The sequence below is a fragment of the Emydura macquarii genome, unplaced genomic scaffold, assembly GCF_026122565.2.
Source record: "Emydura macquarii macquarii isolate MOO-44397 ecotype Brisbane River unplaced genomic scaffold, CSIRO-AGI_Emac_v2 contig_2805, whole genome shotgun sequence".
In the NCBI taxonomy this organism is placed as follows: domain Eukaryota; kingdom Metazoa; phylum Chordata; order Testudines; family Chelidae; genus Emydura; species Emydura macquarii.
Window position 1 is genome coordinate 204,212 of NW_027132942.1, and position 23,508 is coordinate 227,719.

At 38.8% G+C, this 23,508-nt stretch overlaps 1 protein-coding gene across 4 annotated transcripts in view; it reads left to right on the plus strand.

Moving 5' to 3' along the window:
* Positions 1-20,100, plus strand: part of MKNK1 (MAPK interacting serine/threonine kinase 1) — a 45,361-nt gene extending 25,261 nt beyond the window's left edge. For 3 of the 4 annotated variants that reach the window (XM_067567887.1, XM_067567888.1, XM_067567886.1), the window contains 10 exons: positions 432-529; positions 2,124-2,203; positions 3,449-3,522; positions 8,772-8,876; positions 12,647-12,702; positions 12,835-12,930; positions 15,131-15,325; positions 15,795-15,959; positions 16,701-16,744; positions 18,089-20,100. In XM_067567887.1, coding sequence (XP_067423988.1) covers positions 432-529; positions 2,124-2,203; positions 3,449-3,522; positions 8,772-8,876; positions 12,647-12,702; positions 12,835-12,930; positions 15,131-15,325; positions 15,795-15,959; positions 16,701-16,744; positions 18,089-18,320 — 1,145 coding nt within the window. In that variant the 3' untranslated portion in view covers positions 18,321-20,100. The remainder of the gene's footprint in view (positions 1-431; positions 530-2,123; positions 2,204-3,448; positions 3,523-8,771; positions 8,877-12,646; positions 12,703-12,834; positions 12,931-15,130; positions 15,326-15,794; positions 15,960-16,700; positions 16,745-18,088) is intronic. The other variant, XM_067567889.1, reaches the window with a different exon arrangement.
* The last annotated feature ends 3,408 nt before the right edge of the window (positions 20,101-23,508 follow it).

Sequence of the window (23,508 nt, forward strand, 5' to 3'; positions counted from 1 at the left end):
TTTTTTTTTAAACCAGAGCATTTTCTGATTAAGAAATGATTAAATGTTTTCCTCTTTAGAAAATGTCTTTGGTTTTCAACCTTTGAATCCCTAAATAGCTAAGATACTGAGATCATAGGAAAAGTAGATGAGATTCCAGCGTTCATTGAGTTAGAAACACTTTATAATATTCATAGAATTGTAGTTTCACTTCTACAATGAAATCCATTTCCATGTTTGGCTGGTGATCAGAACAGCTAAAAACTGAAGTTTAAATAAAGCTGAAGCATCTAATTGAAAATGCTGTATAAATCTAACTTTCTCAGTTTATTACCAAGGGCGTTCTCATGGTTGCCATTGTATCAGGGCTGTTCATCAAATCAGTAGCTTGTCTGTACAATTCATCAAAATACTTCTGCTAATGTTTGCTTTGTGCTGGATTTTTCTGGCAGACTTGTACAAGCTGACGACTGAGCTTCTTGGTGAGGGAGCGTATGCTAAGGTTCAAGGTGCCGTTAGTGTGCAAAATGGGCAAGAATATGCAGTAAAAGTAAGTATAGTATCCAAGTATCATTTTTGTCTGCATATGTTATTCCCCACACTGCATCAGTGATGGAGTACCTGCAATAATTGAGCAAGGAATATTGAACGCTCTCTTTAAAAAAAAAAAAAACAAACAAACAAAAAAAAAAACTTCAGGTCTTGTGATAAGTAGCATTGATAGACCTTCTGTATCAGGCCCTCTGGAATGAACTGAAATATTTTAGCAGTGGACAGAGTTCACACAAAATAACATACCATATAATGGTTAGACTCCACTTTGTTTTCCTTTCCATCCCATTTTGAATGGAATTCTAACAGCTGGTGTTTTAATGCATGAAAGTAGAAGGAAAAGGTCCATCAGAAGCATTTTTCTTCAACTTGTTTGCAAAGCTTGTAATCTGCCACAGTGCTTCTATCTTTCTGATTGGAGAGTAGTCCAGGGTGACCTACAAAATAGCTATTTCCATTCTAAATTCCAATTCTATTCCTATTCTAAATTCCCATTTTAAGTATAGCAAATACTTTGGTAAGGGAAAATGCTATGATGCAAAAAACTCTTTAATGGCACCGTTTTGGGATTATAGAGCATTTGCGGCCAGCATTTAGAAACAAACTCATTTTGTGCTTGTAATTTCGAGCCAGCAATTAATTGCTGGCTCAAATGATAACATGTAGACACCTCACTACCTGATTGTGTCTGAATATTATTTAACTTGTGGCACAAAATTGGAGACACACAAATGAAAGCTGTTTTAAGGCCTCTTTAAAAATCTGGCCTTATAGATACTGAAAGCCTTTATCTTTGAATTGGTTGAAGTTGAAAACTGAGGTTAGAGCATTAACAAATTTATGAATAAACTACATTAAAATCCATACCATATTGAATTCTGAGTTTTCCTTTTTTATGGGTGAATTTTGTGCTCATGGAAGTGAGAAGCTAATACTGGATATAACCAGTGATCGTATTTGTAGCTATTTCACAAGCTTCCCGCCGACACATGTATCATTTAATTACAACTTTTTTGTGAAACTGCCTTTCCAGTCCTCGCTCTTTTGCTTTTCCCCTGAGCAGTGCCTGAAGTGCAAAATTGTGTTGCGACTTCCTGATATTGACAAAGATTTGCTAAGACCTTTGAACACACCACGCTTGACAAAGTTATTGCATTAACTAACCATCTCATCTTGCAATGAAGTTAAAATTGCTTCATTAGATGCCTGTAATAACCAACTCTTCTCTTTTGATTGCTAGATTTGAGTCATGCCATAAAACTCTTTCTTGTAAAAACTCAAAAGGATTTCCTTTTCTGGCCACATAAAATTAAAACGTATAGGAAAAAACCTGTGGTTAACTCGGTTTTGAATGTCCCTTTTTCTCGTCTTTTCCGGTTCTTAGATTGCCCTCATTACTGTAGTATGTGACTAAAGTACTGCATTAAGTGCTGTGACTAACACCTTCACATGTGAAATTAGGCAAGCCACAGATGTTTCCCTGCAATAGGGCATGACTGGGATTTGAATCCAGGACCTCTGCACTCAAAGCCAGGGCATTACATGTAGGCTGCAGAGCCATTTTAAAATATAGATTCCAATTCCTTTAACAGATAATTGAGAAAAATACTGGGCACAGTCGGAGTCGTGTTTTTCGTGAAGTAGAAACATTGTATCAATGTCAGGGTAACAAGTAAGTATTGCTTATTTTTATTTTTAGCAGGTGTATCTCAGAACTGGTGGTGTAGGAAGGGACAGGAGAAATGAAGGAGAAAAATGCACATCAGTTATAATCTTGCTTTAATGTTTTGGGAGGGTAACTCACACTTCTATTACATTTTATTTGAAAATTTAAGAAAACGTTGAAGAAACAAGTGAAATTTTAAAACTCTTATTAGCAGCAAGAGCATGGAGGTAATATGCTTGAATGTTAATGGCTTTAATTTCAATAATTTTTCTTTCAAAGTCCCATATTTGTCTTAAATGACTTTAGATACCATTATCTCAATATTTGCAGTGTTCCTTATTATTTATTTGCTCTGCAGCAGGATTACAGCTACACTGCGGTAGGCTCTGTACAAACACATTTAATATTGGGAATACCATGGAAATACTGTAGGTATGGAGATATTGTTGAGTTATTAAAGGGAATTGAAAGAATGACCACTTCATTAAGCATCTTTTTCGTACTGCCTTGTGTTACAACTGCTTTTGTAAGGCCACTTCTAAAACAACTGGTAGAACTTGTTTGATTCTTTGACAGATGTCGCCATATCTCCATTTCTAGTATGTACTTAACACAGTGCATGTGCATCCAGTACATAGGTGATTAAAAACTGAAACTTTCATACTTACTGTAAATGCAGACTTGTCTTATGTGCTGTAATTCTTAAGGCAACAAGGGATAATTATACTTTCTGCCACAATGAACACAGCCTAGCTAAGCAACGCTTAGTGGTGTCCTGTTGGTTATTACACTGAGCCCCAAGTTTTCCAGACAGATGTTGCTGTCTCCCTCAAGCTGTGTTAAGTTCCTCTCTGTGACCTATAGAAGGGGAGAATAGCGAGTAATTATTTCTGTTCTTGCCTTCAAGACAGACATACTGTTCCAAATTATTAACTGCACCCTATTACAGGTTTTTTTCCTCTCTTACCATTCAGCTGGTCTCCTTTTGTAGAGTCTCCTAGTCTCCTGTCTAGTAGACTGCTTTATTTTTCAGTGATGTGAAATTTTAGTAGTGGAATCTGACCCATGTACGGTGAACATAGGTTATTTTTGTAGACTGTGGTATTAAAAAAAAATTGTATTTCCCAATTAGTGCTTTCATTTATGGTTACTTCTAGCACTTCATATTTTTAGCATATAGATATATATATATATATATATTTAACATACTTTTCCCATTGTTTGCTTGTTATTTTTTATTTTCTCTTTAAGGAACATTTTGGAGTTAATAGAATTTTTTGAAGATGACACAAGGTATTACCTTGTCTTTGAGAAATTGCGAGGAGGTACTGTACATCATGTTTGTGCATTTTTATTGAGTTAGCTTAATCTGTCATTGCCTCCATGTTTTAAAGAGATTTCTTTAAAACAGAGGATGAAGGATTTATTTTAAATGCATGATAAGGTGCATATTGATGTAGCTGGTCAGATATTTCCAAATCTGCTTTATAGTTTAAATAATGGAAATATCAGCTTTGTTAGGCTGGAGGCTTTGGAGTATAATTATCAAGTCAATAGTATCTATATGGAAAGGGGGAAAGCAGAATGAAATTTCAGAAATGTTTTGCATGATCTTATCAGATCCAGACACCTCAGGATGTGTCACACTGACACAGCACACTCTGTGGCAGCATTTTACTTCCTAATAATATGGTGTTGATGTTCATTGATTTATTTTTCTGGAAAGCTATGGGGAATTGTTGCAAAAAAATACCTTGCTTATGGCTTACGACACTGAATTGTAAGTTTGCTTATGACCAGTTTTGAGGGGTCATCCAATTAAGCACACTTGGCCACTGGTTTTCAGCAGCATGGAGACTGGTGGGTTAGTAAGGAGGGTATCTTAATCACCTCAGAGGGGAGTGGACTTTCTGCAACTGCTAGTCAGACAAAAGTGGTACTTGGCAGGAGACAGTGCTACTGGTATCTGTGTTCATCCATGGTTTTTCTTTAGTAAAACACCTCAGTGTAGACTAGAAGTACAAATTTTCCCTTGAAACATTGGTAGTAATGACATATTTAAAAAAGTAACACACTTCTCTCGTCCTTTTAAAATGCTGCCTGACAATGTCCTCAAACTCTTTGATGTTGAATTGTGTGTTTTGCTGGAATTGTTTAGTTTGCCCAAACAAGTTATGCCGTATTTCAATTATCTCAGATAGAAGATGGGAACAGCCTTATGTTAAGTTCATGCTTCCAAAGCGTGCTGTAGCTATGCTCTGGTTTTTTGTAACACACTGCATCTATCAGAAAAACAAAGAGTTAAGTAGAGTTGACATGTTTGCACAATGTCATGTATGCTTATGTGGCTAGAGTAATAGTATGCCTCCTTGGGGAAAGAGGGTGAGTCCCCTTTCTGTCTGCCTCTCTCCTTCCATGCTATTCCCAAGTAACGTGTAACCCCTTTTATCAGCACGTAATAAAGGGGCTGTCTGTATAGTGTCTGGATCAGTTGCGTGCGTTTGTGTACTTATGAGTTACAAGAGTCTCTCTCTCCCTCACCCTACATCCTTTTATCCATAACTATTGCACTGACTCTGCCCATTTGAGGTGTAGAGACTGAGATTGGAATCTGACTTTTTTGTCATTCTGTATATGTCTTATATCTGTGTATTTAAACTAGTTCCATTGAAACACACTTGAAATAATGTGAGTTGGGATGAAGTTCTAATTTCCAGTGCCTGAAATGCAACACTACATAAACCCCATCAGATATTTGTTTTCTCCTCAGCAGTGTGGCGCATCTGACTATAATTTGTAATAATTGTATAGGACTCCACTGCCCAGGCTATGTGGCTGTGCAATTAGCCAGAGGGGTAGGTCATAACTTACACTTTTCCCATTGCAGTCATGCCTTACTACGACCGTGGTAATTGGTTATACAGAGGCGCTCTGCCTCATTTTTTGTTCCAGTCCATGCACTACTGAAAATCTCTTTACCCATTTTATAACAAAATGTGTACATTACTTATGTTTAAATCTAACTTATTTTGCTTAATTTACATGATTTAACCCACTTGAATGTGGAACAAAATTGAATTTGGAGTACAAATCATCATTCATTCCAGACGATCCTAAAAATCTTTCCCCTCTGCTCCCAAAAGTCCCGCTTGAACAAATGATTCAGTGTACATAACACCATCACTGATGAAGTTTGTAGATGGTACAGGCATGAGGAAGTTGTAAAAATTAAATGGATAGGTCAGTGATACCAGGAGATCCAGATGGCTCTGTAAATCGGGTGCAAGCAAACAAATATGCATTTTAGCATAGCTAAATGAAACTGTATACATCTATGAACAAAGAGTGGAGGCCATATTTACAGGATGGGGGACTCTACCCATGCTCTTTTTCAGAGTCACTATATAATCAGCTGAGCATGAACTCCCAGTGTGACAGTGGCCAAAAGAGCTATGCAGTCCTGGGATGCATAAACAGTAGGAGCAGAGAGGTGGTTTTACATCTGTATTTGGCACTTGTGTGACTGCTGCTGGAATACTGTGTCCAGGTCTGGTGTATATAGTTCAAGAAGAATGTTGATAAATTGGAAAGGATTCAGAGAAAAGCCATGAGAATAATTAAAGGATTAGAAAAAAGGAGCTCAATCACTATATCTATTGACCTTAACAAAGAGAACATTAAAGGGTGACTTAATTACAGTCTAAAAGTACGTACACAGGGAACAAATATTTAAAAATGGACCCTTCAGTCTTGCAGAGAAAGGCATAACAAGATCCAGTCAGTAACTGGAAGTTGGAAGCTAGATCAATTTAGACTGGAAATAAGGTATAAATGTTACATTGAGGGTAACTAACCATTGGAATAATTTACTAAGCGTTTTGGTGGATTCTCCATTACTGGCTATTTTAAAATCAAGATTGGATGTTTTTAGAATCATAGAAGATTAGGGTTAGAAGGGACCTCAGAAGGTCATCTAGTCCAACCCCTTGCTCAAAGCAGAACCAATCCCAACTAAATCATCCCAGCCAGGGCTTTGTCAAGCCAGGCTTTAAAAATCTCTAAGGATGGAGATTCCACCACCTCCCTACGTGATCAACTTTTAAAGAGATCTGTTGTAGTAATTATTTTCAGGAAGTTCTGTAGTCTGTGCTATACAGGAGGTCAGAGTAGATGATCACAGTGATGCCTTCTGACCTTGGAACATACGTGGCTTTCCCTCAATCACACATTCTGTGTGGACTGGATCTGCGGCCTATCTAATTGATTTCTCTCCACTATTCAGTCCAGTTCCTTTTTGAGAAGATCTGACACACTATCTGTACAGAAAGGTGATCTAAAATAAACTTTCGTCTCTAATGACATCATCACTGGTCCTAACCACATCAGTCACACCATAAGGGGCTCATTCACCTGCATATCCACTAATGTCATATATGCCAGCAATGCCCCTCAGTCCAGTGTGGCCAATGTACATGGCAATCTCTACGCACAAGGATAAATGGACACAAATCAGACATAAAAAATAATAACATCCATAAACCAGTGGGAGAACACTTTAATTCCCCAGGGCATTGTGTCGCTGACCTGAAAGTTGCTGTACTTCTCCAAAAAAAAACCCAAAAACAGACTTCAAAGAGAAACTGCTGAGTTAGAAATGATCTGCAAACTTGACACATTCAAACTGGGTTTAAACAGAGACTTGGAGTGGCTGTCTTACTACCGAAGGTAAATTACTTTGCTCACCCATTCTCACCTCCTCCTCAATGGTCATCATTAGGTCTTAAGTACCGGACTCCACCTCCCCCATTGTTCTCAATGCACCTGGATATCTATAAGATGCCTCTGTGTTACCTATTTTCTGTATTACTGCATCTGAAGAAGGGAGCTGAAGTCTCTTGAAAGCTTATGCCTGCAAATATTAAATTTGTTAGTCTTTAAAGTGCCACAGAACTCTCGTTGTATTTGAAATGACATGACAATTTCGCTGAACTGCATCCTTCAAAGTCTGCAGGAGCTTTCCCACAAGGGTGAAGAAGACGGACAAGAAAGCTGATTGCTTTTTTTGAAGATGTATCTAAAAGCTCTACAGGGAAGACCCTCTGAACAGTAGGCTATTAAGGGGCAAGGCTTAGCAAACTGGAAGCTCTTGCCATCAGCAAGATACAAGTTCTACAAGATTGAAGTCTGATCAATTGCCTGAGAGTATTCTCCCTCGGGCCTTGCCACGCTACTTCAAACATTCCAAGAGTCTTTGTATCCTTCCTCCAACTTAGAATAAGGCTTGCTTTCTCTGTGTAAACATTGTCTAATTAGCATAGGCTTAGTTTTAATTGTGTTCACCATTGAAGAGCCTTTTTCTTTCCGGTATGGGCTGCCACTAATGGGTAAATGTGGGGGAACATCACCCAAAGTTTCCTTCCTTGGCATCTACCAATTCTAAACAATAGGACTGAAGTCGCTCAGTGTGTAAACATCCACTGCCTCAAGGATTTCATCTCAACAGATGGCAATTTATTCTTGGCCTGTACTGCCTGATCTTTCTGGCAAATGTAACAATCATGCTGAGTGGCTGAAAAAAGGAAAGGCATTTAGGGCCTTTTAGTACGGTGGAAGTCTAGTAGGCAATATTAACTGTAAGTCTTTAAAGATTTTGTATTCATCCTGTATTAAAGGGACACTAATATTGTCTAAAAGTTGATCTACCTTCACTAGTGTTGTGTCTGATAGGTCAAGTTCAGGATTCCGACCATAGAGCCTGGGGGAAATTCTATACAAATACGTCAACACCTCACCTTGACTGTAGTAGAAGTTGGAATGCATATCTAAAAAAAGAGCTGCTTTTCTGTAGCATTGAGGGACAAAAAGTGTGTTGTGAGACTCCTTGTGCAATTTACTCCTTAGTCAAGCGCATGTTACACAGAGTTAGATGACACCCAGTTCATTCTGTAGCACAGTAGATACAGTCCCACTGTGCTGTAGCAAGCGTTCAGCAGCAGCCATGGTTAGATCAGGGTTTGAAATTCACTGCCCAGGCCAGTGTGATTTTTACACACACACCGATTATTTGCACATATGCAGTAAGATCCTGATTCAGTAGGAAGAGGGTATCTTTTGTGCATTTTCAGTTCATTATAACATACTAGATTTTCATTCTTGCAAAATTGTATATCAAGTATGCTTCCATATATTTTTCCTTTTGTCATTGTGTTTTGTCCAAATGCACTACTTACCAACAAGTTAATCCAAAAAATAATCCAAAATACACAGGATTCTAATATTTCTAATACTAGTAACTTTATATTTTTATGGAAAACATGTGTATGTAATACCGAATGAAACAAAACCCATGTGATATGTTAATTGAACAAGCATGAAATCCTGTTCTATTACTAATAGTCTTCTAAATTTTTGCACTGTTCATAGTGGGCTCAGACCCATGCTAGTTTCAAAGAAATTGAAGCTAGCACAACCCTGATCCTATGTTGGCAAAGTCTTTGGTGTTTGATACTGGTAGTGTTTTCATTAAGTAGCTCTGCTTCAAATAGTCTCTTCTGTTTGCCTGTCACTTTCACAGGTTCGATTCTAGCCCACATACAAAAGCGAAAGCACTTTAATGAACGGGAAGCCAGCAGGGTGGTAAGAGACATTGCCTCTGCTCTGGATTTTCTGCATACAAAAGGTAAACAAACAAACAAAAGCACGAAACAACCCTTCCTCATGCCCCTAATTAAGGTCTTACATGCCAAACAAATTACAGAGTTAATCCATAAAAATTCAGAATTAAGCATTAACTTTGCTAACCTTTCCAGTCATGTCAAATTTCCTTTATCTTCCCAAACCGTTTCTAATAAGAGTTGTGTTTAAATGGGAATCTCCTGTTGTAAAATTAAATCACCGGCCAGGGAGAATTAATATTGAAAATTAGATCTGTTTTCGTTTGTTGTTGCTTAAGCCAGCATGTGATGGCTATTACCATACTACTGCTTTTACCATGTCCTCTTTCAGGCTGACCTGGATTCTTTTCATAATATTTATCCAGAATACCTCTGTTCAATTATAGCATCTGATTTTTACAGTAAGATCTGTTCTCCAGCGTGAGGGCTCTGACGATGCTGGTAGTGATATGCAAGCAAACCCTCACGCCTGCTTGATGACACACTGATTTCGATAGGGCTCTGTGCAGGCGTAAAGAGATGTGCATGTCTTTTTGTGGAAAATTATCTCACTGCAAAGCTTGTTCCCTGTCCTTTTACAATTTGGGGGATTCTCAAGCCCCAAATTAAAATACGTTGTATGTGCTTTGCACAGCTTTAATATGTTGGCCAAGAAGTCAATGGGTACAATTTAAAACAGTTAATTCAGATAGGATCACCAACAGTAAGTTACTGCCTTTATAGACACATGCTTTCATCACTGCACCTTTAGAGTCCATGAATTAGATTGCATGTAATCAGACATTAAATCTCACTGTCAACAATGGACGGTATCAATCTATTTACTCCCTGCCCCACATACTGCCCCTAAAAATCAGAATTGTAGCTTTAGCGTTCTATCTGTCAAGATATCAAGCAATCTGGCCACAGTTCAGCAAAGCACTTAAGCACGTGCTTATCTTTAAATCCCAGGACTACTCATGTGCGTAAGTGCATTATTGGATTGGCGCCAGAGTGCTCAATACATTGGTGGATAAAGTTCATAAAAGGTGAAGAATCTATAAAATAAGATTCCGGGATTGTTACTCTGAAGCCTAATGTCTGACTCAGTGTGAGGAGTTGGAAGCAGCTACAAGCATGGCTGAAAGCTTATTCTTTTAAAAAAAAAAAAAAAATCACCAGATTCAATCATCAGGGGGATTTGTGATCTATTGCTTTCCAGTTCATAAGTTCTCAACCATTTTTAGCTGTTTATACACACATGACTTTACAAATTGCATCTGTACAGCAGCATGAGCTTTCAGTTACTTGTGTGATTTTAAGCAATTGAGGAACAAATAAAATGGCAAACTTAAGGTAGATAGAATATCATGTAACTCTATGCATTTTAATATAAGAAGTCAAATTTGGGGGTAGAATACAGAGAAGATCTTATATTGGTTAGCCAGCTGATGGAACTGATTTATGGAAAAAGATGTATTTGCTAATCTTAATAGCTTGGCTGCATGATGACTAAGGTGAGGTAACTATCTACTGTTGTTTGAAAAAGTGTAAATGCTGCAGGAGAAATTTTAATGGAGTTATGACAATTCACAGGGGCAGATCCTTAGCAGCTGTATAGTCTGATTCCAGAGTTATGACTTAGAGTGATGAGTAGATTGAGCAACAGGAAGTTCAGGCAGAGTATCTGAGGAAAGTACAGAAAAATTGTTAGTTATTGTAAAATCATATGTAACCTATATAAAGGTTACTGTCTTGTTTGGTATTGACTGTTCAGGAAATAACATAGATGTCATCATGTTGAGCTTTCCTCAGGTTTGCCCGGATAAGGAGAGATGAGCATGTGTAGCAAAAGTAGATGAATTTATTTATTTTTTTAAAATGTTTTGCATTTATTATTGAGATACTTAGTGTTGGGAAGCTTCACTAGTAAAATCAAAGATGGCTTTGTTCCCCACTGAGCTAATTTCTTGCTCTGGTAATTACTGTCAATCATTAGTTTTCCTGTGGAAAGGAGAGACAAGGGAAGCTTTTGCGAAATGGCTTCATAAACAATGACTCAACTTTTTACTTGTCCTGGTTTGGATTTTGAAGAGCAGTACAGCAGGAACATGGCTGCAGAATCACCTGCAGTAATATCCTTTAATTTCCCATTTACTTTATGGTTCTACTGTGTGGCATTAAAATAATTAGTAAGTGATGCACACAACATTAAAGTACCCAGGAAATTAAAGCAGAGTTATCACACATTACTTTGTCTTGGTGCTGGTGCTGCAAATGACTTTTAACTCAAATGCTTCTATCAGCTACACAACTAATCTTCCAGTTAGCAATATTCTAAAACTTGAGGGAGTGATAGTTTCCCCTAACAGTCACGTGTCACACTTGGGAAGAAACCCCATGGCTAACTAATAAACCATTGCATGAATATTTAAAAGACAGCTGCTTTCCTTCCAAGGCACTGTGGAGTAATTGCAAAGTGAAATTGTTACATAATGGACCCGAAAATACAAATGAGAATCTGCAGCCCACAAAAATTTAACACACAACATTGAAATACATTGTAGGAGCAGGGGACAAATATTGGGAGACTAGTTATAAATCCCACATATGCTGTCTTGAGAGAAGCTTAATCCCAACCTTCTTCCACACAAAAAAGTGGGTTGCACCAGTGTTAACACTTTGAAGAATCCTGTTGGTTAGAAATTTAACTATTTCTGTAGTTTAAGCCATTTCCTACAGCTTATGTCCTAAACTAACATGCTTTAACTCTTCTCTTAGCTGGTTATTTATAAAGCGCCCTCACTTTCTCATACTCTAAAATAGTACATAGTATGCACCAAAGCTTTGCAACTTTTGAAGAATTATTGTGATGCTGAGACTGTCATTAAACTGAAGCCAAGTAAGTTGGGAAGTTCAATGATCATCTATTTCTGATGGTTCATTTGCTATAGCCACCCTTCTTGCTAAGTTCGTTAATATTGGATGGAGAATTTCTGGTAACTGCTTGTTTACAATCATGAAGAAGTACTTTAGTGCTATAAAACCACCTTCATGTGTGTGTTTGGATGGATGTTTCAGGTCCCTTCCTAAGACTCGCTTTTTCTGTGATGCCCCCAAGAAATCAATTAACAATAAATAAATGAACCTCCAGGTTACTCCGTTTTCTGGGTTTCTGGATGCCTCCTATCATCTGTGTCTTGCACTGTAAAGTCTTATGTTATTCCTCCTAGTGTCTTGTATAGCACCGAGCATGTTGTAATGTTTAACAATTAATGGGATGATATTTTCACCTTGTAAACAATCTCTTGAGACGACTAAAGGATGTTACTCCGTTGTCTCGTGGGTCACCTCATCTCGCATTGGCAAGCTATAAAAAGATGGCCCATACTATGAAAAAGTTCAAAAACCCTTGGGCTAAACTATCACACATGCATGTACGTGTAAATACGTCTTATAGTTCATTGATTTTAATAAGCCATTTAATGCATTATTACTTTGGTATGCACTGTGTAATTCCAAAGTGTTTCAAATGATCTTTTTACTTTACTGACTTTCATACATGTATAATTGCATAAAATAGATACAGCAGGACATGTACAGTACTATCCAAATGTACACTGCAAGTAATCTATTTAATGACAATAAAACTTTTTTCTAGTTAGCTTTTTATTTCAGACCTAGACCCAGAATGATCCTATAAGACCGCCTTGTAGTGAAGAAAGATAAAATGAGATAAAAATTTGAAGGAATCTTTCTAATGCAGATTTCATCAGCATCTTCTCGTATGTTTTAGGCATTGCACACAGGGATCTGAAGCCTGAAAACATATTGTGTGAATCTCCGGAAAAGGTGCTCTTTTATTTTCTTAATACCTTTTTAATGTGACAATTTTCATGCTACTGGGACTAACATCTATGCAATTGTTTTGTTAGTTCCTGGTTTCTATGCCCTCTGAACTTCTTTTTTTCTTCCCATTTTCAGGTGTCACCAGTGAAAATATGTGACTTTGATCTTGGTAGTGGAGTGAAACTGAACAGTGCGTGTACTCCAATAACTACTCCTGAATTAACTACTCCAGTATGTAAACCATTACTTTCTGCTCCATTACTTATACTGTAAAGCAACCACTGAGACCTCTAAAGGAGAGGTTATAAACAGCTTACTGAAGCTACTCTGAATGATGGAGGTATCTTCTTATACCAATTCCTTGTCTAGAGGCAGAGGCCGTGGATTGCAGGCCTTCTCTATTTAAAGGGGAGGGGAGGGGAGAGAACTCATGTAAATGCTTGAGAATCGTCCAGTTATGCACACAGCTAGCCTTTTGCAAACAAGTGGCATTTGTTATATTTGCAAGTAGCATCTTGTCTGAAATTAAACTGTAAACTTTTGGGGGTGAGGAGCCATGTTAGTGTTTGCACAGCAGTTTGCGTGATGGATGCTTGATCTTGACTGAGGTCTCTGGGCATTGTCTCAATGCAAATAATAAATAGTAAAGCAGCAAAAACATCACAAATTGTTTCAAGGCACTAAAAATGTGCCCATTTCAAATCCAGTTGGAAAGAATTTCCAACTGGAGAGAAACTCGGGGGGAGGGAGATAGCTCTGTTGCCTCTTTTTAAAAAATAATCCTTCTCTAAATAGTAAAGGAATGAAGAAATACAAATCACAGTAGAAGATGCAACCCTTGAGCACAGGACTAGTAGCTAGAACTCTCCATCTCTAATCCACTGCTTCACATTTTCTATCTGAGGAAGAAGAGGGACAATAAAATCACATCCATTAGCCTGCTACGAATGTTCTGAGTCTTTCATTGTTTAACACATGAAATATAGATAGCATATCTTGGGCAGCTGCAAAAACAGCTTAGCTGGTTTTCTGTTCATAAAAGGTTTGTTTCCTCAGTCCTGAGGGGATGCAATACAAAAATAAAAGGATGGCAAAAGTGCCCTTGTGATCCATCTGCTACTGTCTGTGAAGGAATTGTTCCAGCTTTTGATTCTGTTTGATTGCACATGTTTCTACAAGCAGCTTTTTCACATGATTTACCTTTCTCAGATGCCAACACGAATCTTGCTGTGCCATCCAAAAGCCAGTGGTGTAGTTAGCATACGATAGCAGTTACATATTGTATGCATTAGCTGGAGCGTGTGTGCAGTCTATCAGACTATCATTCGCAGCCAGGAAGACAACCGGAATCATAATTTTGGGGTTCTCCAAAACATCTGGCTAAAAAGCTAACTTTTTTGCATTATATTTTCTAAAATATTTACATTGTATGTGTATTAAGCACTCTATCTTAACAGAGATCAGCCTCGAACTTTTAAAATTTTGTGTATTTGTTTTTACATTAGTTCTTACTGTTGCCCAGCAACTGGTACAGTAGCTGCTTATTTAGCTGATTGTGTGCTTTTGTGTTGGTCACTTGTAAGCGGTGTGAAATTTGTCATTACTAAAATTCCCCTTCTTCATTTGTTGTTTCAGTAAGGAGGCTTTTGCATAGCTTTTATTTTTACAGATGTAGATTGGTTTAAAATGCATTTTTCAGTACATATTTATATAGTATTATTCAGGATGTATTTCCCAATATTTGGAATTGGTAGCTGAGTCTGAGCACTGAACAATTGAAATTCAGTTTTCTGCCAATAATTTAAGGTATATTACTGCTTTTCTGCTGTCTGTGTAGTTATAAAGCACATTCCTATATAAATTCAGACCATTCAAATTCAGTGCAATGAGGATAATCTGACAGTGGAGTAAGTGTTTTTTTTAGTTCTTACTGAAGACAGGCCACGTATAGTGCTAGATTGCCTTTGTCATCAAGGCAATTAGGTAAATATGCATTGCATTTTTAAAAACTATAACTATTAAATAAGCTTTGTAAAAAAAAATTTCAAGTGCTCTTTGCTCCTCTTAGCCCTGAATAACCTGCGCACCTATGAAAGCTAGAGCTGGATATCTCACTTAGCATTTTTCATGGTCAGAGAACTTGCTTATTATTAAGCCTCTCCACATTCCCATTTTATTCTTGAGGGATGCAAAAGCAGAATAGTTCTGACTTGACTTAAAGCTGTGTTGTCCCTGTCGGAGACATGATTAAAATTCAGTACTCTTTGACGCCTAGTCCTATCTTTAGACCACTTCTTACAATCATCCCAGCATTACTCTAAATAGTTCATCAAAGATTACAATCATACTCAGTGTCATGGTTCATGTTGCGTTGGTTGCTTTGCTCATCACCACTCCACTTGAAAACTAATTTGAATTCTCTGTTTACTAGTGTGGTTCTGCAGAATATATGGCACCAGAGGTGGTCGAAGTCTTCACAGAGGAGGCCACGTTCTATGACAAGCGCTGTGATCTGTGGAGCCTGGGTGTGATTTTGTACATCATGCTCAGTGGCTACCCCCCGTTTGTGGGGAACTGTGGCACAGACTGTGGCTGGGACAGGGGAGAAGTCTGCAGAGTCTGTCAGGTGACTATAATCTGGGACGTTTTGGTAGAGGCTTATCGTAACCATGTTATCTTTACAGTGCTGGCTGGCACATGAGACTGGGCTGCAAAGTGAGCCATTCTGGGTTTTTCCAGTAACCCAACCAGTAATTCTCTGAGAGAATAAACTTTAACTGAGGGATGAGGTGGAAATGTGAGTTACTGATGTCAATGTACTGAGTGCCCCTCTTAATTTTGCAGTCTGAGAGTTGGCAACCCCTCTTCCTCTCATGGGGTAGGAGACTTGCATCTCAGTGTTTGGGCTTCTGGTTTTGTTGTCACTAGCTGCGTTTACCATAAACTACAAAAGCTTTCCAGCTAAAAGTGGGAAGTTGGGACTTGCCATTTTGAAGGGTATAGAGTTTTTGGGCTTGGAACATTGTAAAGGCAGCGCGAAACCTTTTCTCTTGCTTGTAGTTAATGTTTAACGTAAATGAATATTCTTTTGGCAGAATAAACTCTTTGAGAGTATCCAGGAAGGCAAGTATGAGTTTCCAGACAAGGACTGGTCTCATATATCCAATGATGCCAAAGATCTCATCTCAAAGTTGCTAGTTCGTGATGCCAAAGAAAGACTTGGAGCTGCTCAGGTTCTTCAGCATGCCTGGCTGCAAGGGGTAAATATCATTTTGAAGCCTGGCAGATTGGGTTCTCGTGAGTCATAAACCGTGCCATCTTGTGTTGATATGACCACTCTGCCCATACCTGTATTGGAGTGTGCCTGGTTTGATCAAGTAAATAAAATCCAGTGGTTTTATCCCTCAAGCTGCTGTGTGCACCATAGAGATGTGATATTAGTGGGAATCTATCTAGGTTTCAGTGTAGGATGCTCATTTTGCTCTCCAGAGTTACTAGCCTATGCATTTAAATACCTTTCCCTGTGGCTGACAGGCACTGAACATGAGAGATTTTGAGGGCATATGGTCTCTAATACAGTGATTAAGAGCCCTGGTGAATTGTAGGTGATGGCTCTGAGATCCCTTAATATTTTGCATAATCTTGTATGTTAGTTTCCAGTTCAAGAAGGCACATACATCATGATTATACTGGATACAAATGTGGCTTGTTCTGCTATTGTAGTGATACTATATTTAGAGCTTCCCAATTATTAATAGTATTAAAGGTGCATAATTATTGCATCCCTATGGGATCTCCTTTTAAGACAGGGAAGTTGAAAAATGTGTTGGTGAGTCCTATTAATGTCTTTGGAAAATAGAAAATCTGTCTTTAAATGTGAAGTGTTTTGGTTATAAGAATGGGGGGTGGGGAGAGAATAGATTTCAGTTGGAAAATCTTGGTCAGTACACATGCAAGTACAGTAAGGAAACTTACCTAACTTTTTAATTAAAATTTTATAGCAGGCTCCTGAAAGGGGATTACCCACGCCACAAGTTCTTCAAAGGTAACCTTCCTTGTTAAGAATCTGTTGATTTAGTTGAGCATAACATAATAAGACAGGCATTGGACTGGTACCTCAGGGCAAAAGGTGACAAGGTAGAGCAAAGGTAACATGGACATGCACAATGGAAGCAGAACTGAAAGCTGTCCGAATGACATTGGAAGAAGCTAAGAGTGCACCAGGAGACCATCAAAGATGGAAGGCAGTGGTGAAGACTCTATGTTCCACATGGCATAGAAAGGCCTGGGAGCAAGAGAGATTTAGTTGAGATGACACTAATTGACTGAAGTCATCTCACCACAGGGGTTATGGAGGAGAGCCTTGGGGTAACAACATTGAGAGAGCTCCTTTAGGGAAAGCACAGGTTTTTAGCACGTATGGTTGCAATAATTTTTTTTGTTGTATTAGTGCTTTAGTTTTTTTTTAAATAATCTAATCTTGATCAGTCGTGGGAGAGGCAATGAAAGGCATGCCTCAGGGGTGGGATGCTTGGAGGAATTTGAAGGCTGAGAGGAGAGGTGTGGGGCACAGGAGGAAAGACATAAAGGGAAGCTGTGTTTCAGTCATGGGTGAATGATTGCACACACATGGTCTGATCCTTCTCCCATTGAAGTCAGTGGGAATTATGCCATTAATTCAAGAGGCAGTAAAGTCGGGCCTCAAAGACCGAAAAATTCTGAGCGACAGGCCTTGTAGCAGGGGGGTCTTGTGAGTCTGAACATCCCAGTCCTATTCCCTGCTCTGCCACTGAATCAGTGTGCCTCTTTGGGTAAGTCACTTTACTTCGTGGGGCTCATTCCCCTCTGTAACAAGAGCATTGTATTTGCTTCACTTGGGTTTGTGTCTAGTTATAGAAGGGCTGGGGTCTCTGAGTGTTACCCTAATACAAATACTATCAGCAGGGTTAACTTATTTCTGAACTGCTTTCTATGTCTGTCAATGCTCACATTACTGTAACTTCAGTATGCCCCACAATCTTTTAATGTATGCCTCTTCATGACAACCCTTTGAGGTGGGAGACTGTTATCCACCTTTTACAGAAGGGGACCGAGCTACAGAGAGTCTGTGACTCACCCACGTTATCCCAGTCAGTGGCAGAAAAGGGACTTGGATCCCAATCTCTGGAGTCCAACTAGTGCCTGAACCATTGGACCAGATCATAATGTGCATCACTAGTTGTCATAACAAGTACAAGTGTGAAAACACAACCTCAAAATGTCTGGCGTGCTAAACGAATGTTTCCTTAAGAAAAGGAAACACCATCTGGTCTGACAGTTGTCAGGTGCGTAGTTGGAGCCAGTGGTTTCTGAGCTCATGTCGTATAACCTGATTTTCCTTTTCCTTCAGAAGGAACAGCAGCACAAAAGACCTGACACTTTTTGCAGCAGAGGCCATTGCCCTTAACCGTCAGCTGTCGCAGCACGAGAATGAGCTGAATGAAGAGCAAGAGACCATCGCTCAGGCCATGTGTTCCATGAAGCTTTCTCCCCCATCCAAATCCCGCTTAGCCAAACGCAGAGCAATGACCCAAGCCACCAAAAATGATGACTTCCAGCCAGTTGCTCATGCAGCCCTTTGACCTCCTGACCCTACTGTAGGTTCTAATGAGTGCTCAATTTTAGTTATTACTAAAGACTAATAGACGTCAAGGTTTAATGACTTTCAGTAAGAAGTTTGTTATAAAGGGACTTGTACCTTTAAATGGACACATTTTGTAGGAATGCTTTTGCTTGACAGATTTGGTAGATAAAGACCATTTAATTTAAATTATTTTTAAACTAGAGAAAGTGAAGTTGCTGCTATGTTACCCAAGATAATAAAGCACTAAGCTTTCCTTATTTTGTCTTAAAAGAGCACACTTTAAAATGGAGACTTGAGGATATTTAGAAAAGTTCTCTTGCTTTGCATGTCAGAGCACAAAGGCTTTCTATCCCCAGCTCAACCACTCTTGTGTAGGAAACCGTGGTGCTGCTCCTTTAATCAACTCGAGAGACTGCAGATGATCTACTCCATACATTTCTTTCAACCCACCAGAAGGCCATGACTGCACCTTCTCCTTAGCACCTACCGACTCAGGAAATTAAAAGGATGCTTAAGGCTGGACCCTGTGACTTGATGAGCACTCTCAACTCTTATTGACTTCAGTTGGAGTGAAGTGCATCCTGTAAGATGCTGAGGATGCTCAAGCATGTAACAGGATCAGGTCCTTGGAAATGAACATCCATGCAGGGAAGTAGATTTCCCTCTTTTGGGGAGAGGGTGTATGCAAGCATGTGGACACAACATTGTTTTGTTTCTGTACCAGACATCTCTTTATTCTCATAACTACAGTGTATTCATTCTTTGTTGCCCTCTGCTGTTTTAATATTTACATTCTACCTTTTCTTGCCAATTACATTTAAATCTGATCCAATAGTTCTAGCAGAGAAACTTTGAACAAATGTATGTTTCTCTACTTCAATGTTGTCTTCAATGTATCTTTATCTCATGAAGAGCATGTCTCCCTAATTGCTTTTTCTTGTGTTATCCTGACTGCATTTCTTGACGTAGGAGGGTGAATGCACATTTTCCAATCAAGTATTGTTCTGGTGAGAAATCTGAGCTTTTCCAGCCAATGGGAAGATACAGTGTGAGGGAGCATGGTGAGATACTTGCAGCAGTCAAACCAGGTGGGTGGGGTTTAGATCAGAATTTTTTTGTTACTGCATTGTAACATTGTGCATACAGAACCAAGGTGGTTCACAAGCTACTATTCAAGTGCATTGGCCTAAATTTTCAAGTCACTAAAATTTTAGGTGTCCAATTTGAGGTACCTTAAATGTACTTAGTTTTCAGAAAGCGCTGAGCACCCACACTGAAAATTGGCCCCTTTCAGTTGTCTCAGGCTGCACACCCAAAAGTGCTGATCATTTTTGTGTCATGGCAGGTGAAAAACATGCCTTCAAATGTCAGAATTAATAATCTCAAACAGCTAGAGAATGAACACAGGAAACCAATCCAACAAACAGTAGGAAATGAAGTCTGAACTATAGCCCATTTCATCACCCTCCCAGTCTGAGAGCTGTTTCACATTTGCCTTTGAGAAGTGTGTATTTTTATATATATATTTTTATACAACATGCAATATTGGTGACTAATAAGAAAATGTTATACTTATTTAAACTATTTTGTATATTGTGCCAGTGGTAAATATTATGAAGTGTCCTTAACTTTGTTTTAATAAAACAAAGTTGTTATAGATTTAACACTATAATTTACTGTGCATTTTTGGTCTGATATTTGGAGACTTTGAAAACTCAGGAAGCAGTTTGCGTACCCCTCTCTGTAGCACTTGTGTACTGAAAATTAAACTTACATTACTTCTCTATTGTCTCACTACTTGGTCCATCTCTGGAGTTATACTAGGCTCTTTCAAGGTCAAACTAATCAACAAATCCCTGGATTTTTAAGGCCAGAAGGAACCATTATGATCTAGTTTGACCTCCTGCGTAACATAGGTCAACATTTCACTTAGTGAGCTTCTGCATCAAGCCCAATATCGTTGCAGTTTCTACTGAGCAGTGGAGGTAGAGGAAGACACATTGACAAGATGAGCAGAGGCCAGTTGAGCAGGGGCCATGGCAGCTTCATGGATCTTGGAAGATCTGCTGGCTTGCTGGCCCATTTCCTCTGCTCCTTCTGTAGGGGATAGTAGGAAATGAAGAGTGCCGTGTGCGTACGTACATGCGCGCACACAATGAGGAAATGCCAGTTTGCAAGTCACGGAGCTGCTGCCTTTAGGTCGTGCTGGGAGGGGAAGAAGAAAGATTCTTCAGTATCTCTTAGCATAACACCATTCCGTTCTTGTGAATGCAGGTCATACTGTCATATTGGTTTTAAAATGTGGTCATATTGGTTGATATAAAATAAAGGTTTACACTCTTACGATTAATGCAGACCATTTATTATGGCTATTCTGTATGCCTTAAGTGGATGAACACTTCTATGCATATAGGTAGAATAGAATTTTAGCCTCTGGATATATAAAATCCAGAAGATATTCCTCAACTGTTCCTTTAAATTTGAGGCCCTGCCCTTAAGTGCAGGTGGACAATATATATTTTTTTTGTGTCAAAGCAAAGCTTATGAATAAAAACTCTGAATGTCACGTGATGTCCTGTGGTCTCGAGTTCTAGCTGGCACATATTAAGATTTGGAGCTGATAAATTTTAAGAGGAGAAATGCAGTCTTCTGGGCTAACTTCAGCTGATGCTTTCAGTTTTTTAGGTGTTCGGAGGAAAAAACATTACTTTGTAAAACTGGTTGTTGGTTGTTTTTGGTTTTTTTTTTTAGAAAGCTTAAAAACAAAGTGAACCTCCCATGACAAATTGCAATATAAACTTGACTGACCTTTAAGCAAACTTCTTTACCACACTGAGAACTTTAAGTTTTGAATGTTGTTCCAAAAATCCTCATCTTGAATGTGTTTAAAAATGAATGAATAAATAAACCTAGTTCAGATCCTACAGGAATAGATCACAAATTTGCTGTCTTGTCTTTAAACGAACAGCAATTCAGTAGGCAGAATAGAACTTTCCTTTTGCAACACTGAGGGTAATGTATGATCTTAAAAGAAGAAGAAGAAAACAGATAATTCATCCTATGAAAGACTCTGTAGTGTTCAGTAAATCTTCTTAAAGAACTCTGAACATGGCTGGAATTCAAAGCCAGCCAGCCAGCATCTCTGATTCATCAGCCTTGGTGAGTACCTCCTTGATGATCACCTTTATTTTAAAGTCAGCCCTCTGGCCATATTCTTTTCCAGTTAAGTGGTTAAAATGTGCTGTAGATGCATCTGTTTAACATCCTCTTGCATCTGGCAAGAAATGCAGCAAAAGGGAGTGGGAAATTCTTTTTTTTTGGTCTTGATAAGTAAGGTAGGAGCTATGCTCTACATACTGCAATATCCATACAGGTAGTAATAGTGTGTTAGCTCTATTGCCGCTAAATGCTCTTGCCATCTTACCTTCTGTCTCTTCCTGTTAGAACTAATGATGTCAAATAGATTAGGTCCTAGTGTTTTCTAAGAGGCGTTTTGTATATTTAGTATGGCTTTGCCATTTTTTCATACAAGTGGAAAATTGACACTTTTGCCAGCAGCTTCAATTCTTCAGTTTTCTTGCTTCCTAAAGATGGAGAATTAATCACAAGATTAAGTACTGGCTCATCTGTGTCCTTGGAGTATCAGTGGTTTTGCCCTTGTCTTTGCAAGTCTTGTTTTAAGGTGGCCTACTGGAAAGTCATTTCCTTGCTGAATCACATTGGACCCAGTTGGGCAATATAAAAGAGGCTGAATCACTCAGCAATTGATGAAATAACTCCCTTGACCTGTTGTGTCACATCAAGGTACCATCTAAAGAGGATTACTGTGTCCACATATTGGTCAGAGTGACACAGGACCCATCCACCTTCAGGACCTGAAGAATCATCCCCATGACTTCTATCTGAACCTATTAGGAGCATAACGGTGTTTCTTGTAACAATTGTCCCATCTTTCAAGGGATGTCTCACTTTAGTCCCACATTCCACACAAATCTTTGTGTCCCTTGACTGTGCAGAATAAGGAAGGTGAGCTTATAGAAAGTAATTTCTCTACAAGGAGGAATCACATATTTTAACTTTCCTGCGTTAACTTTGTCCCTCATTTTGGGTTTCTGTCACATGCTGTATCCCACATTTGGGTCTTGGCAGGTGAAATCTAGCTGTCAGGATAAGCAGTAAGGCTATTCACGAGCATCAAAGATCTAATCAGAACATAAGATTAGCCACACCGGGTCAGACCAATGGTCTTTCTAGCCCAGCATCCTGTCTTCTGACAGAGCCCAGTGCCAGGTGCTTCAGAGGGAATGAACAGAACAGGCAATCATCAAGTGTATCCCCTGTCATCCACTCCTAGCTTCTAGCAAACAGAGGCGACAGACACTCATTAATCTGTTTTCTTTAGTAAACTGATATTAGTCATAAGCAAGACATCCCCGTGGACAGCATTTAATTAACCCCTGAGTGATGCTTACAGAATCATAACCAACCAGCATTAATCTCAAAGTATTAAATTACATTCTTTGAAATCTTCCGGCACAGAACATTTTGCCAGTTTTTGCAGTCTGTGAGCATGATACACCTTCAAGTGGCCTTAATACAAATATTCATGCTCAAACTTGACAAAGCTTTTTAGAAGGCTTTTCCTTTTCATGTTGTTCATTGCACAAAAGGGTGCTAATGTTCCTAGGTGTTTGGGTTTTTTTCTTTCTTACTCCTGTATCGGAAATGGAAAGACAAGTTTATTTTTGCAGGAGATGTGGGAGGGCTGGTTTTCAATGTAAGAGCAGCTTGGTTAATTTCCAAGGCTGCTGATTTTCTTTGGACGGTTCCAGTGGCAGGAACAGGCTTCAAGTTTGACTTCCATGGAAACACACTGCTATGGCAACCAAAAGACCTGACAATGCTGAGGAAATGTGTAATTGTACTAAGACATACTCATGGCTCCCTTTTCCGTTGCTGCTTGATTTCATTTGCCACTAAATATGTTTGTTGACTTGCTTATACCACAAGTGATGGGTGCATTAGGAAGGCATAGAGTAGAGAAATGCACCTACTCTGGCAGAAAAAGTTTTCAGAGCAACAGTGTTCTGTTTTGGTTTTGTGAAAAACCTCATGCAAGTTTGAAGGGAGATGGTCTCAGTAAGCAAATGTCTTTTCTGACACTAAGAGGAGACTAGTTCATAAAG